Source organism: Peromyscus maniculatus, chromosome 4 (assembly GCF_049852395.1).
Source record: "Peromyscus maniculatus bairdii isolate BWxNUB_F1_BW_parent chromosome 4, HU_Pman_BW_mat_3.1, whole genome shotgun sequence".
Classification (NCBI taxonomy): domain Eukaryota; kingdom Metazoa; phylum Chordata; class Mammalia; order Rodentia; family Cricetidae; genus Peromyscus; species Peromyscus maniculatus.
This window is the reverse complement of record NC_134855.1, coordinates 87353173-87370475: the sequence shown is the minus strand read 5'-3', so window position 1 is coordinate 87370475 and position 17303 is coordinate 87353173. Positions and strand designations below refer to the sequence as shown.

The 17303-nt window shown below is 36.2% G+C and overlaps 1 protein-coding gene across 2 annotated transcripts in view; it reads left to right on the top strand.

Moving 5' to 3' along the window:
- The first annotated feature begins 850 nt into the window (after positions 1–850).
- Positions 851–17303, top strand: part of LOC143272950 (anoctamin-3-like) — a 183821-nt gene continuing 167368 nt past the window's right edge. The window contains exon 1 of one of the 2 annotated variants that reach the window (XM_076570259.1): positions 851–1089. In XM_076570259.1, coding sequence (XP_076426374.1) covers positions 1044–1089 — 46 coding nt within the window. In that variant the 5' untranslated portion in view covers positions 851–1043. The remainder of the gene's footprint in view (positions 1090–17303) is intronic. The other variant, XM_076570260.1, reaches the window with a different exon arrangement.

Genomic DNA, 17303 nt, shown 5'->3' with positions numbered 1-17303 from the left:
ATACTTTGCTTATCCTGTTCTGTGAGGAACTTCAGGGTTGGATTCAGGAAGCTATGGTTATATCGGTGTGGGGGGGGGAGGTTACACTGGAATATTTGTGGAGCTGCTTCTTGTTCTGATTTAGCCACTGCTGTGTGGTCCTCCAAAAGCTGTTCCATTTCTTTGGGTATTAGGCACCTTCATTTCAAGTGCGGTTCCCATTTATGTAATAATGGGACTTACAAGCTGCTGTGAGCCTCCCTTTATTTATAATATAATATAAATTATTTTTAATTGCTTTAACACAATTATATTGTATACCATGGGTGATATTTCTTCAGCACCTGTTTGGAAGAATTAAACATTGCAGGATCACACACACACACACACACACACACACACACACACACACACACACCACAAATGAAATCAAAGTAGCTGAAGCAGAAGAGAACTTTAAATGCAAACCTTACTGCTTATCTACTAACACAGACCATGGATGCTCTGGTGGCCTCCCCCACATTTAAATTTAAGAAGGAAAGAGGAAAACAGCCCTGCATCTGTTAGTACCCTCGTGGCAAGACAGATTCCAACTTCACCCTTCTTTATTTACAGACCAACTTCTAGGAAATTAATACTGGTGCCTGGGTGTGCTAAGGAGGCTCAGAGCTTGAAAATGAGCGCATTCATGGCAGCTCTAGAGCAATGCTTGGATTTATGCGTCGTCCTTAAGAAATTTCTGCCTCTCCCACATACACCAAACCCCTTGCAACACCCACCCTCACTGCAGCACGGAGAAACAGCCTGGATGTGGGGTTATTACAGAAGTAGCCACTGAGGGGAGCCGGTCGCGGGACTGCCCTCCCACGTTGCTATGACGATGAGACTGGCGGGCAGACAGCCTTCAGAGCTAAGTGCTGGCTAAAGCAGGTGTCAGATTGCGATGAGCTAGGTGGTTCCGGGATCACTCAGAGCCCCAGGAGTGTCTCCAGAAAGTCGGGCTACTATTCTGCTGCATCCCTCTCGGACAGCTCCTTAACTCCTTCGGAACAGGCAGAGTGAAAATGGTCCACCACTCAGGCTCCATTCAGTCCTTTAAACAGCAAAAAGGTCAGTGAGAATTCTCTCCCTGCAGGCACCACATCCTGATCCGATCTGCATTTCCTTGCAGTTATGTGGGAGCATCCTTTCCACCTGTGTGTTGAAGAGCTAAGGGACTCTGTAAAGTTAAGACCCCCTTTTATAGATGTTTCACCGGCATAGGCGATGAGTCTGATATCCGGAGCCCCACAGAGCTCTGGAGGGAGTAGGATCTGTCTTGTCAGGACTTGTTTGTGTGTCTCTTAACTATCCTTCAGTGCATTGCAGTGAACTCTTTCAGCAGAGAAGGTCCCCACAGCACCCTAGGGTTTGAAGACTGAAAATTTGGGTGATATTTGCCCCAGTGTACGCTTCTGGTGCCGCTTAAGGTTCACAAGAGCAAAATGCATTACTTTTGCTGAGCTAGGGAAGTCGTAGGATATAAATGATTTTGTGGAAAATTCCAGAAGTTGGCCGGTCCCAGATGAAAGAACTCTGTAATTTCCTTAGAAAACTTTATATTTCGCCCCCATGTATGATTCTGGGTTTCCGGTTTTTATAGTTATTGAGTTTTTCTTCCAGGAACTTCCCAGCATATCATTTAGCTTTTACAAATTTCTCACTAGTTGCACGGTCAGATCAAGAATGATCATCACTCTTTGTTCTGTTTTCTTACTTATTTAAATGGATTTTCATAAAGCACATATTTTCTGAAAGACACAGATTCTGGGAATTTTATTGTCTGATGCATTTATTCAACACTACTGGAATTTAATGAATGAATAATGGTAAATATGTCACATTTGCTTATATGGTTGCTAACATATGTAATTCTGTAGTATTACATTTGTTAATTAAAGTAATTATTATTACTCCTCTTCTGTCACTGCTAGTATTCCTTCTCCAAATGGTTTAGGGTAGATCTTTGGCTTTGTTTCTAAGCAAAAACCTTGGATAAGCCCAGAATAACTTAGTAGGTATTCATTCTTCAGGCATAATATCATGCTGCAAGAGCTTCCAGTCGGGAATTATAATCTGCACAAATTCCCATGCTCTGGTGTCTTTTGAATATATGTTAGAATGGAGGCTGAAGTGAGAGACTGTGGGAAGAGACTGAAATTTGGGCTCCTATGCAGTTCTATTTAAGCTCAAAGATTTCCAAAGAAAATTCAAGAAGTTTCCTTTCTTTACATCATTAATCACGTATAAACATTAGGGACAAAAAGAAAGAAATAGAAACCTTGAAACCGCCTCATCTGGTTATGTTCTAACGCTTTGGGAGACCTGGATACTTGAAATGTGCCCCAGAGTATCCATGTTTTGATTCATGTTATATGTTAGGGAGCAAAGAATCATCAACTTTAAGATTAGTTGTTTTTACTCAAATGAGTGATAAACTTGTTCAATTCATGACATTTCACAATTTCCATTTTATAATGCACCATGAGCCAGTTATTTTCAAATCTCATATTTTGGCACACACAAGAAAAAAACAACTTTAGCAAAAACGTAAACTTGAGAAAATGGAGGTCCCCAAAAGAAGCAATAACTTTTAACTAAATGGTTCTAGTTGTGTTTTTTTTAACACCACTTTCATCTGTTTTCCCCCCTCCAGTCCCTCTGTCTTCCCTTCTGTCAACCCCTCCATGTCCCTTGTCTACTCTCTAGCTGATATCCTGTTTTTCTTTATTATTGTTATAAGCAGACATACTCGTGTGTGTGTATTATGAATATACACACACTGAGTCTATTTTTATTGTTTGTGTGTTTATAATTCAGGACTGACCTCTCTGTATTAGACAATCAATAAGGGGTGCACCTCTGGGAGAGGATAATTCTCCCAGTAGACATTAGTTGCTTATGGTTCTTTGTCTAGGGGTAGGACCCTGCTAGGAAATGGTAACTCACATTAAGGATCAGCTATTTTAATTTTTTCAATAGGAAGAAGCATGATGACACTCTGTGCTCCCTCTGACCTGGAAGTGCTTTTCAGTGCTGCTCACCACAACCTAAAGTCAAAGGGAATTCTGTACTGAAATTCTAGAGTCTTAGATTTCAGTCTTGCCTTTGGTGATAGATGAAAATTTTGGAAATTGTTTATCTACTTATGATATTAATTTATGTATAATATGAAGACTGTTGATTTCTGACCTTCTGTTCTCCCTCCCTCTACTGATTATACATTTAATGTTAAATATATAAGCTAAGAGGTTTCACCATATTTCCACCCATTCACATAATATAATTTTGATCATGTCATCATCTTTATACTTTATCCCTCTTTCCTATTCTCCTTCCTCTTTCCAGTGTCTTCTACTTCCACTTTAGTTTCATATTTTTCTACTACCTCACCCTCAATTTCCACATATGAGAGAACACACACAATATTTGTATTTGTGGGAATGGGTTTCTAAACTCCTCCTCATGTCCAATTCCATTATTTTACTGTAAACAACATAATTTCATTCATCCATATAATTTGATAATTTCATTCATCCATAGATGGGCACATAGAGTAATTCCATGGCTTGGTTATTGTGAATAATGCTACAACAAAAGTGGGTGTGCAGGTATCCCTACGTTAAACTAAATTTTATCCTTTTGAATAGAAATGGTATGTGAGGATCATATGGAAACTTTATTTGGGAAACATCCATACTGGTTCCCCCTGTGGCTACATCTTTTCTTTTGTTGGATAGCACATGCAGTTAGCAATGTGAAGGCAAAGATTTTTTTCTTCTGATCTAGAAGAAGAAAGTCCTATTTTAATTTCATATTTAGGAAATTGTTTAGTTTAGTGAACCAATTGTGCCATTTATTTTTATTTTATTCAAGTGAATTCAATATCTGTTAAAAAGCATTACTGACCACTCTGAATTGGACAATCAACAAGGAGTCTCATTCATGGAAGAAGCTAATTCTCCTTTCCCCAGGAGTTGCCTGTAGATCTATGTCTAGGAAACACAGAATACACTGTCATCATGCATTAAGACCTAAATATTCATGGATATTGGAGACGTATGTAATTATATATTTGTTAATCAAATACAATCACTGATAATGCTTATTCTAATTAATAAAACCAGTGGAGATGACAGAATAGTTAACTATTAAAAAAAAACAATTGTTAGTCCAAAATCTCCATTACTTGATATAAAGCAGTAGTTTTCAACCTGTGGGTCACAATCCCTTTTGGGGAATCACATATCAGATATACTGTATATCAGATGTTTACAATGTGATTCATAACAGTAGAAAATTACAGTTATTTAGTAGCAATAAAATAATGTTATGGTTGAGGGTCACCGCATTAGGAAGGTGGAAGACCACTGATCTATATTTTTTTTCTATTTGTCCTGCACATTAATCTTGCATGTGCTACTGACAGCTTTAATATTAAGTCTGTTAGTGCTTACCTGAAATGAACATAATATCTAATGTACAGTATTATAATAGAACTAAAAATCTGTGTGACAGGTAGTTAGGATCCAAAATTTAGTGACCGATAAAAGACTAATTATTGTCATTTCCAGTCTTATCTATCTTTTTATTGACATAGTAGGCCAATATAAGATGGCCTCAGTGGTACACACACACACACACACACACACACACACACACACACACACACACACGCAGATTCATTTCTTTTTCTATTTTTTCTTCATTTGTTTTTGATTTGGGAGAGTATCTTATAAAAACAGTGGGCTCTGGGCATTAGAAAAACTTTTCTTTGTAATAATATCAGTTACAATCACACATTCTACCTAATTAATTCACTGTCCCCGAGGAAGTTTAAAAAGTTGTCATAAAGAAAATTCAGATGTACAATTAATTTCATACATTAAATATTGCAATGCAGAGAAATGGGATTTATTCCCTCTATATTCAATGCACATTTACATAGCTATTGTTTGCTTTGTGATAGTATTATTCAGAACATTTTCATTCCTGAACATCTTACAAAAAATGAACAAACAAACAAACAAACAAATACTCCTTTCCACTGAGAAGTTGATATAGTAAGAAATCTGAGATATCTGCTGTATCTATGAGAGTTGTGGACAAATCTGCATTTTTGTCGGGTTGATTTTTTTTTTCTTGATCATGTCCTTTGTGTTTCTAAAAAGATCAACAAGGTATGTTTAATTTTTTTCCATTTAAAATACTAGATTTTTTGTGAAATTTTTTTAATAGATTAAGACATTTTGAAAGTGAGAATCTTCAGCAAATATGAGAAATACAGGTAATTTCCTTATGTATGATGTTTCAAGGGTACATTGGAGTGTTCATGATTGCAGACAACTTGGAGGACACACTTGTTATTACTTTAGCACACCTTGATATAAACACAAGCTGGCAAATTAGAACTGGTTTCTGAGTAAAATCTGACATTGTTCAGTAGACTGATGTGTTGTGTTTCACTGAACTTATGATGGATTAATATGTCATACAGACATGGATGAAAAAAAAGGGCAATGATAGTTCTGGCTTCTCATGGCTGTTTATTTAGCAATATAGCTACCAAGATATTCAGGGAGGTCATAGGTTACATCAAACACAGGCTGTCTCAATCATCTTGGACTTAATGATCAGTTAAAGCTGTGAGGGTTTCATTAAAAATCCTGTAAATGACATTTGGTTAAACACAAAAATAGTATTTTTTTAAACAATTCTCCAGAATCAGGCATTTTTGTACCCAGATTAACTATTTAATTATTATGGCTTTAATTTTTATATGAAGATCTGCAGGCTGAAAATAACATGCATTCTCTTTTTCACTAACTAAATTGTTACTGCAAGTACCTATCTGCAAGCCTCTTCTAAATTCAACTTTGTGCTCAATTCCTGCTTCATGACACACAGAGGAATGCTTCTGGGGAATTACACCTACTCTCCAAACCTCTGCTTCTTAAACTTCATGTTTCCTTGGACAACATCTTCAGTATCAAAATATTTCTGTACACTTTAGAAAACAAGAAAAAAAAGAACATAAATATATTGAGAGAAATCTTTTCACCTTTGTGCACTAATTCCCACTGGTATTTCCAGACTGGCCTTTTATTTATGACTAAGGAAAGAAAGACTGTCTCTTGTAAAAAGAATCCTAAGTTTTGTGAGTCATAGATGAAAAGTTGAAGTGAAAATCCTGGTATGATTGAATCTGACATCCAGTAAAAATTTGAGTATGTATACCTATGTGTGTGAGAACTGTGGCACCTAAGGGCCCTGCCATCAGACTGGATCTGTGACATGAAATACTTTAATGTAGAGTAAAATAAAATTGATTATGGGACTTGTGTCTTTTCTAGGAAAGATTCCTTTTTGTCAATGCTCTAATTATGATGGACACATATCTCAACAATTGTGTTGAGAACCTGTGTTCTGGTAGCTAGTCTTGCAAACGAATACAATGGCCACCCCATTGTATCAAGTAGGTGTCATGTCTCTTGTTTAATACTGTTACCTTCTAAGCCAAGAGTTGACTTAAATTGCATAGGCATTCATGGTCAGATTAACAGTCCTGGGTGCCATTGTAGAGACTCAAATATGATTTGTTACAGAGTTCCAACTGTGCCCACACAGAACACTTAAGAGCCAACATAACTTTCTTAATAAATGATACCACAGTAATAAGGACCATACTCTTAATATCAAATGTGTTTTCTCTGAGATAGAAGACAGAGGTATGACTTCTGGATAATTCCCAGTCCATGATGCAAAAGTAAATGATTAGTAGCTGGAGTCTTTCTATCTTTGACTGGGGTTTTTGTATACTCTCCTCCAATAATGGAGTCAACTGGAGTACAAACAGCATGTCTCCTGTCCTTGGCAAATCTTTAAGAATGGAGCCTCAGGGCTGGTAGCTGGTGCAAAAATGAGTCCCTCTGCTTGTAGACAGTGATGGAATCTGGTAAGCTGGACTACATGGGTGGATGAGCTTGGCACTGGAAAGCAAGCTTCACAAAGGATGGGAAGCTCTGCATGAGAAGGCATTTCTACCTTATCATTGTTAAGTGTGGGAAGCACCTGAGTCCCATCAATTTCCAAAACACCTGTCTGTAGCTAATTTCCTTGCTCTACCTGTTTTCTTTATCAATCAGTACATTTCCATGACGAATTTTACTATATTCAAGCTTACTCATTGGCTCTAATAGGCCACTGTCCTTTCTGGGGTCAGTCACTTTGTATCTAAAACAAAATTGTGTGGGACATTAAGAGCCAAATCCTCTGCTCTTGCTTTACTTCAACAGGAACTACAGAAGTGTGAAATTATATTCTAAACTTGGCAGCACATTAGTACAATCAACCTTGCTGTCTCTTCAGCTATTGTCTTTCCTCCTAAATTACACTGCAAATAGAAACTACTTTCAATTGTGGCCTTGACCCAACACTTAGCTATGTAGGAAGCCTGGATCTACTGCAGAATACAGTAAAACATGAGTCTCCCATCCTCACAACTGAGATCTGCTGACCTATGAATCAGAGGTCTTCTTTGTAGGTTAAAATGAGTGGACATGGAAACTATGTATCTCAAAATATTTGGCAAATGTTATATATTAATTGTTCATACTTATCAGGTTCTAGAAAGTTACTTGATTGACAAAAACTTATCACATATATAACCCATAAAAGCATGTATGTGTTATGGTTGGCTTTGACACAAACACTTTTAGAAGAAAATTTTCAGCGTAGTGGTGGTTAGGTATTAAATATATGCACAGATACAGATGAAAAGAATTCGTCCCTTCATAGTAGTTTGAAATTTTTATTTTATCTACTTTTATTCATTTATCTAAATCTATGTGATCTAAACTTTTTAATTTTCAAGATTCAAGAATTATCTAGAATTCAATGAAAATCATCAGGCCTTCCAGTCCATTGAATTTAACTTTCATAGAAAAGGACTAGGACTTTGTATTCTTAACAATCAAGCAGAAATGCCTAACAAGTAAGTCCATTTCAGAAACAATAGAAAAAATTAATAATATAACTGTGCAAATGCTGATTTTTTAAATGACTTCAAATGAATTACTAGTGGAAATTATTTCATAGCAAATTTTATAAATTCTAAAAGTTTAGTTGTATACATGCATCACATACCATGCAAACATAATTGTACTATACTTATAATATTAATAAAAATATTCAATTCTAGAAGAAATGGTAAATTCCCAATCACATATGACCTTTCAAAATTAGTCGTGGGAATATAAACAGCTTAAACAGATCCATAACAAGAAAGGATTGAAGTACTAATAAAAATCCTGTCACTCAACTGGCCAATGAAGTTGGGGCAAAGAGTCATCTACCATAAGGTTGGACTGGAGGTGGGACTGACCACTATGGGGGAGAATCCTCCTGAACCCCTTTGGGTCTAGATCTGAGTTCTGTCACTGTGCTTCCATGACTATAATGTCATTTACAGTATTGAGATGAGAATGAAAAATTTATGCTCTCAACTCTTTGATGTTCATGTAACCTTAAGAAGCTATTTTCTATTTTTATTGAACTTTTATTCTTACACACTTAAGTGAAGAGGTTTGTGGATATATAAATTGTCAAAATTGAAAAGATGTGCCTTTTCTTTCATTTTATTTTTCTCAGCTCTGACTTTGTTTTTTGCTATTTTTATCACCTCCTTCATCTTTCATCTTTTGTTGGTTTGGTGTGCGGTAAGTTTGAAGGTATATATTTTGATTTTTATTTTACTCGTATCTGGGACTATTTCTTTCCCTGATGCAATATATATTAGATCATTTACATATTTACTTTTTCACTCTTTTTTTCTTAAATGTTTAAATTATGTTTACCCATTTGGGTGAAGGATTGGCAGAGCACATATGTGGAGATCAGATGATTACCAGCAGGAGCCCATTCTCTTCTTCTACCATGTGCTCCCAGGACAGAACTCAGCTTCTCAGGCTTAGGGACAAGCACCTTTACCCACTAGACCACCTCGCTGGATTGTTCTACATCACCTTGGTTACACTTATCAATTCAAAAAATGTTTCAATAATGTAGAAGTTATCTCGATTCTGAATGTTGAAAGCATTACCTAAGACACGTGATATATTTTTATTTTGTTTTTGCTTAAAAGGCTGATGGAATCCAGATCTCTTTAAAAAGATATTACTTAGTTCTCTTTTAATTTTGACCATAAAGAATTTTTGCTGAAATTAAATGATTCAGCACATATAAATACTTGTGCAAAACTGTGGTAAGTAGGTGATATGTCTAAGACCATAGTGGCTGATTTCTCATGAAACATTTGAAAAACTAAAATAAATACATTTTTCAATCTTATATACTATAAGGTCTTTATTATAAATTTTTAATTTATTATTAATTATTAATTAAGAATAATTAATAACATGTTATAGAATTTTTGAAGTTGCTAAGGAGGTAGATGCTGTTTTAACTCCTCTTATATAAAGGCAAGAGGCAGGATCAACGTTTGTAAGTGATGGGTATATTACAGCATGGAGAGATGAAAGTTGAATGTTTTCACAGGTTTATATGTAGATACAAACACCTTATGCAGTCAAGTTGTATACATTAAATGCCTTCAAAGCACTTATAATAGTTGGGTAGCTGGACAAGATGTCACACACCTATAGTCCTAATATTTGGTAGGTAAAGGCAGGAAAATCAGTAGTTCAAGTTCAACCAGGAATGCAAAGTGAGTGTGAAACCATCCTGGGAATAAAGGAAGCCCTGTCATATAAAACTGAAAAGAGCAGGGCGGTGGTGGCACATGCCTTTAATCCCAGCACTTGGGAGGCAGAGGCAGGCAGATCTCTGTGAGTTCAAGGCCAGCCTGGTCTACAAAGCAAGTTCCAGAAAGGCACAAAGCTACACAGAGAAACCCTGTCTCAAAAACAAAAAACAAAACAAAAAAATTAATTAAATAAAATAAAACTGAAAAGAAATGGCAGAATAATGACAAAAGCTAAAAGTCATCAGTATCATCTGTGGCTGATCTGAATTCCTCAGGTATTATGTAATTTATTTGTTAAAATTAATTTATTACAGAACTACTTGAAGCTAGCTTTTTAAAAATAATATTCTTATTGATTCTTTGAAAATTTTATACCTTTACACTGAGGATCTCTTTTATATGTTATCAGCATCAATTTGACTAGTCAGTGTGTAGTGTTATGTTTTTATTAAATAGATTGATGCTTAATCAAGTAGAAGTTAAATCATTATGCTAAGGTTAATTTTCTTTTTGGTAATTTTTTCCCAGAGAAGTATTTCAAACTTTTTCATTCACATTATTCATTTTTACTCTTTCCTAATTTGTTTGAAAGTTTTAAAAAAATTACATATTAACTATTTTCTCCTTGTTTGAAGTTTATAAATTTTTGATTTGTGGTTGGCGAAACTAAGGAGCAATCATAAGCCTGTAGTAGGTGAATGAGTGAATGAACTCTTGATTTTATTTTCTTGATTTTTTTTCTATTATTTTATGATACACTTTCTCCAATATTTCCTGAAAGTTAAAGAGATAATTGTTTAGAATTTGCAATAAAATGTCTTTATTCTCTTAATTACAAATGTTTGATAATTTGTCAGGTCTACACAGATAGGGTCCAAAAACTGAAAGAAGCAGACTTATGTCCCCATGGCTAACCTAGAAGCAGTCACCAATTGTTAATCACTTGCAAAGAAAACTTTAGTTTCCTCCAAGGGAAACTTACTTGGGAAAATAACTACTATTAAAGGTAGGCTGCATGCCCAGCAATAGATGACCAACAGAAAACAAATTAACTGCATCTTTGAAGGTTCCTTATAATGTTCTTTTGAAGGTTCCTTTGAAGGTTCTCATAATGTCAGGTCTTTTTATTTTTTTTTATATATTTTGTTCTTTTTAAATTTTTTTTTATTCATTTTATATACCAACCATAGTTTCCCCTCCCACCCCTCCTCCAGTCCTCCTCCTCCCACTACCCTCCTCCCACCTATCCCCTCATCCACTTTTCCAAAAGAGTAAGGCTTCCCATGGGGAGACAACAAAGCTTGGTACATTCAGTTAAGGCAGGACCAAGACCCTACTTCACCCTGCATCAAGGCTGAGCAAGGCATCTCACCATAGGGAATGGATTCCAAAAAGCCAGCTCATACACCAGGGATAGATGCTGGTCCCACTGCCAGGGGCAAATTTTCTCTTATTTATTAATTTTATTTTATGTTTTCCTTCTCTCCTTTGAACCTATAGGTACTTTGAATGTATATAATGGCTTCCAGTTTATCATTTTTATGAGATTCTTGAGTATGTAAACAAGCGCATCTCTGTGGGTTTTTTGTTGTTGTTGTTGTTGTTTTGCTTTGTTTTTTTCTTTTGTGTGTGTGTGTGTGTGTGTGTGTGTGTGTGTGTGTCTTCTCTTGGCTTTTTTTCTTTATGCTTGTTAGTTTGTCCAATTATTAGGTATTAGTTTTTGTTTAATACTATTATATTTTTTTATCATTATCCCTTAAAAGTTTATTTATTTTTTAATGAGAGACAGAAAGAGAATCGATACAGATGGGAGGGGAGGGGAAGAGGAACTAGGAGAAGTATAGGGTGATGAAACAGTAGTCAGGATATATCATGTGAGAAAAAGATTTATTCTCAGAAAGGAGAAAAGTAAAAAAAAAAAAAAAAGAAAGGTCATGAAGTTGAGAGGAAGTTGGGGAGACACAGGAATAGTTGGAAGAGGAAACAGGAGGTGTAGAAATAACATAAATGCATCATTCATTCATGTATGAAATTCTCAAAAGTAAAATTTTCACTTAAAAACAAATAAATAAAATCTCAAAATGAGATTTAAACTATTCTTTCTTTAAATTTTATAATTAGTTTAATTTTACATATCAGCCACGGATTCTCCTGTCCTCCCTCCTTCTGCCTTCTTCCCCCCCTGTCCTCCCCCCATCCACCCCTCCCCCCATTTCTATCTCCTCCAGGGCAAGGACTCCCCTGGGGATTCAGCTCAGCCTGGTAGATTCAAGCAATTCTAAATGAAAACTGCTTCTTCTTAAAACTTTAAGAGCATGATTTTGTAGTTAATTTCCAGTTGACAAATTTACCTTTTTGTGTTCTTAAGGTCTTTCTACATCCTTGCTTTGTTAGCATAATTTTATTATATTTCTATTCTTTCATTCTCATTTTAGCTCAACATTTGGATAGTTGAACAAACAATAAATATATGTTTGACAAATCTGCTCTCATTATGTGGATGACCTGACACCTTTTGGCATCTTTCTTGCAGTGAGAATTTTTTTTTTTACATCAGAACTGGTAGCATGCTTAGAAATTGTCCTTAATTATTTCTGCAAATTCAAGTTCACACCTAAGTTTTATCCTAGATTCATACTCAAAATACAAGAGTACTTTATAAACCTGTTTGCTAGAAGCCAGAGAAAGACAGGCTAGGTTTCAGAACTAATTTAATCATGATCATTTCTTACAGCCTGGGTAATGGCTATTGTCAGAAACAAGGCATATACAGGTTCCAATGTCTCAGGGAGGGGATAAAGGCACCCAGGTGAATTTTTTTTTAATTTTGTATGTTAAAGAGAATATTAGAATATTAGAGGTACTTTTCATTTCAAGTATATGATGACATTTTACTGTTCCAAGCTTTCTCCTAAACCATAGCTGTGAATAAAATCAGAACTGCATTGAGTCAACCAATTTTTTATTGTAACATTTCCAATAAAACATCATTGTATTCAATACAGAAATGTGTTTTCACTGCATTTTGCAATATGATTGATGGTGCAATTATAATGATTGTTGAACTGTTGCTTATGCTTCTCTGTTATGAGTGCCAGGTATGAAGGACTAGAGGACATTTGCACGTAATATATTTACAGCGTGGGAGAAACACTGGTAATTTTCAGAGTGCTAATGCCAGCTGCCAAAGTTCCTTGCTGTTATTATGATATACAAGCTCATATTTGCAAAATATTGTTCCAAGAACATTATCTATGTCCCAAGTGGGAGAATGGTAGTCCCTCACAAACTGTCAGTATACTGCAATCTTTACTTTTTTATTTTTATTTTTTTATATTCCAGGTGAGGATATTAATTTTTTAGGAACAGCAACCCAATTAATTAATCTGTGTATTTGGTTGTATTCTGGTTCTACTTGTAGATTTTAAAATCAATTCTATTTTTTTTCTAAAATGCCTCTTTTATTGTATCTTGCCTCAAAAAATATATTTGAATGTAGCGTTATTGCTACTAATTCTTTAAACATCCTCAGCATCTGTTTCACAGATTTGGTAGAGTTGCATATTATCGTCTCTACTTGCTGTTTCCTTCTTTGATTGTGAGTTTATATCTTGACGGTTACAATTAAATGACTTCCTTGTCTAATGCCAATGACATCGCATTCTTCGTGGACCACTGCTGTGTTTCTCCATTCAGATAGGACTCAAATGTTCTCAAGAGAATATACTGGAAAGCTACACTTAGTACTACGAATTTGCCAATCTTAATTTTTGAAACAAACTGAACTCTGTATGCTTACAGATTCAAATATCCAGTTTGAAGTTCTTTGCGTTTTATTTCTTATCATCATGGTAACTACATAAAATAGATGTGGTTTTCCGTGTAACTGAAGATTTTAAAGAACAGGTAACCTAGTGAAGCTCAGGATGTTCCTCATGGACTCTCTAATACTTCTATGCCTGACCTTGAATTCCCTCTTGTTTAATTTTGCAAGCCAATTTATCTTAATACAGTGACTAGCTGAAAGCAAAAGTTGCTGATTTTTAAGCAGATGGTCTGGTGGCAATTACAAAATCATCCCAACAAGAGCTGACCCCCACTAGAGTTATTTTGCCACTGATATAAATAAATGAATACATGTGCATCTTGTATATGCCCATAGTATCAATTTACCTCATAAATCAATTTGATCTTTAGGGAAAGGAAAGACCTTTCTGTTTAAGGCAGAATTATATTGCTCAGGCTCCCTTCTATGATTTAGAAACTAGACCAAAAAGTGAAATTATACATCTCCCAGGGGGGGAAAAAAGGAAGATGAGAAAAACAGAGGTTAAGAAACTACCTTTAAACATGATGTGTTATGACTGAAAACAGCACAAAGAAGCCAGTATGGTGCTGTACAACTTTAAAATTAGCACTCAGGAAGCTGAGGCAGGAGGATTTAAAGCCAGGGAAGCCTGAGAGTATACAGTAAGAACTGTCTGAAAATATAAACAGAAAAACATAATAAATACAAAGGAGAGAAAGAGAGGGAAGGAAGAAGGGAGGGAGGGGGAGATAAAGATAGGATGAAAAGAAGGGAGATAGAAATGAAAGAAGGAAGAGTGAAGAGTTTTACAATCATAACACAGGTGTTTTTGTCCCCATCAAAAAGTTAGAGAGAACATATCTACACAGGCAAATACATTCTCATTTATTTGTCTACTTCAAATGAGAGATATTTGACTCTGAATCAACAGAACTCTTGAACACTGGAAGGTCATGTATGTGCATATGTGAACACAGTATACTGGGGAAGGTAAAGGCATGTAGTGATTATTCAAATTCTACAAAGAAATCTTAAAAAAATATTCCCAAATCAAGTCAATTTGGAAATGTTTCAAGGTCAAAGGATCCATTCAAACATCTAAAAATAACATATATAAATATAAATATATATGTGTATACATGTGCACGTGTGTGCGTGCGTGCGTGCGTGCGTGCGTGTGTGTGTGTGTGTGTGTGTGTGTGTGTGTGTGTGTTTCTGTGTAGTTTTCAATGCATCCAGGGAGTAATTTTCCCTCCCTCCACTCATCCCAATTCATCTCCACCTCATCTCTCCCCCAAATCCATACCTCCTCCATTTCCCTTTTGAAAAAAAGCAGGCTGCCCAGGGACATAAACTGAACATGACATAATGAGATACATAAACTGACCATGGCATAACAAGTCTAGGCACAAACCCTCATATCAAGACTGGATGATGCAACCCACTAGGGCAAAAAGGGTCCCAAGAGCAGGCAAAAGAGTCAGAGACACCCCCACACCCACTGTTAGAGGAGTCCCATAAGGAACACCAAGCTGACCATCATAACATATGTGCAGAGGATTTAGCACAGACCCATGCAAGCTCCATGATTGTTCCTTCAATTTCTGTGAGCTCCTAGGATCCCTGCTTAGTTGACATGTGTGGGTCCTGCTCTCCTTGTTTCCTCGACGCCTCTGGCTCCCACAATTCTTCCTCCATGCATTCAAATGTTCTTGTTTTCATTATTCTTCCCATTGTCATCCTCTCCCTTTGCCTCCTCTTACTACTCCCCCTCATACTTCACCCCGCGAGTCTTCCCTGGCACTGCCTTTTAAAACTGTCTTCACTTCAATCTGAGAGCTCCAAAGCTAGAGCAAATAACATATTGTTGTGGGTTATTTTTTTAATTTTTCTGTTTAAAATTGAAAACATTCTGTCAAATACCAATGTTTTGTTCTTTTTTCTTTACCTTTGTTTTAACACCCATTACTAATTTTTGATTATTTCCTCAATTTGACTCTCTCTCCCTCTCTCTGTCTTCTTCCTTACATCTTTCAGTTCTTTCTTTCTTTCTTTCTTTCTTTCTTTCTTTCTTTCTTTCTTTCTTTCTTTCTTTCTTCCTTCCTTCCTTCCTTCCTTCCTTCCTTCCTTCCTTCCTTTCTTTCTTTCTTTCTTTCTCTCTCTCTCTCTCTCTCTTTCTTTCTTTCTTTCTTTCTTTCTTGTTTCTTTCATCTTCTGCTTAACTTTATTATCTCTTTCCTTCTGAAGGTACCATAAATATATACCACTTTTGCATGGTTTAACCTTTTTAAATTCAATTTTTATTTTTTGTAAATTTCATATATTTTTACTGTATTTGCATCATTTTCATCACTTCTCCCCACCTCCAGCTTCTCCTGTACCCCCTTTCAAATTCATGACCACTTATTTAATGCTAAGTCACTTTAATGTTGCTCATATTTGTATGCATTTAGGGCTGACAGCTTGGCATTTGGTAGCCTATCTCGAAGGCTTACCTCTGGAGAAATCTCATTTTCTTTCTCTAAAAAGCCATTAATTGATTGTTGCTCTTCATGTAGAGTAGGGCCTTGTGAGATTTCCCTCATCCATGGTGGTGTTTCAATTGGAATTGCTATTGTGCAGGGCTTGTTTGCCTAGCTTTCAGTATCTGAATATGCTGTGCCAGTTGTCAAGTAAGAAAACAATGAATAGTGTTACACAACTGTAAAATCTATGGACCACATCAATCACCAGCTCAGAATGGTATCTCCAATGTTATAATAGTGGCACATACCCAGGGAGTGTGGTGATATATTGTGTCCCCCAATATATTGTGCACCCAAATAAAGCTTATCCGGAGATCAGAGGAAAAAGCCAGCCACTATATTAAACATAGAAGTCAGGCAGTGGTAGCACACGTCCTTAATCCTAGCATTCGAGAGGCAGAGATTCATCCAGATCTCTGTGAGTACAAGGCCATACAGAGCCAGGTGGGTGGAACACACCTTTATTCTCAGTGCTAGTTAACCATAGAAGTCTGGAGGTCTGTACAGACAGACAGGAAGTGACAGAGCTGAGCAGAAAGAGGAAGTGATGTAGCTGGGCAGAGAGAGGAAGTGAGATGACAGGGACAGAAAGAATATAGGCATGAGTATACAGGAAGTAAGTCTCTCATTGGCTGAAGATTTCTAGTGGCAAGAATGTGGCTGGCTTCTTTCTGCTTCCCTGATCTCTCAGCTTTTACTCCAATATCTGGCTCCTGGTTTTTTTTTTTGTTTTTTTTTTTTTTTTTTTTATTAATAAGACCGTTCAGCAATTCGCCTTACAAGGGAGTAACCAATAGTCATCTAATTGGGCTTAAGCGCTCTCCACATAAGAGAATTCATGCCTGGTACTATTAAAAACCCATAGCTAGTGATGTCATGGACTTCAGAAGAGAACCTACTACTGCCATTTTCCTAAGCCAATATAACTTCAAACTGCACTCTCAATACAAATCCGTAAACTCACAGACATACACTTATACCCACAGATCAGTGTAGCTCTCATCCCTCATCAAAGAACTTCCTTTTTCAGCAGATGGTGATCATTGCAGAACACTGCAGCTAAACTCTTATTTTCAACAAGGTCTGATGTTTCACTTAGGAATATCTAACAAATTAAATTTGGAGGGGGTGGTGGTGTGGAGACAGGGTTTCTCTGTGTATAGCCCTGGCTATCCTGGAACTTTCTCTG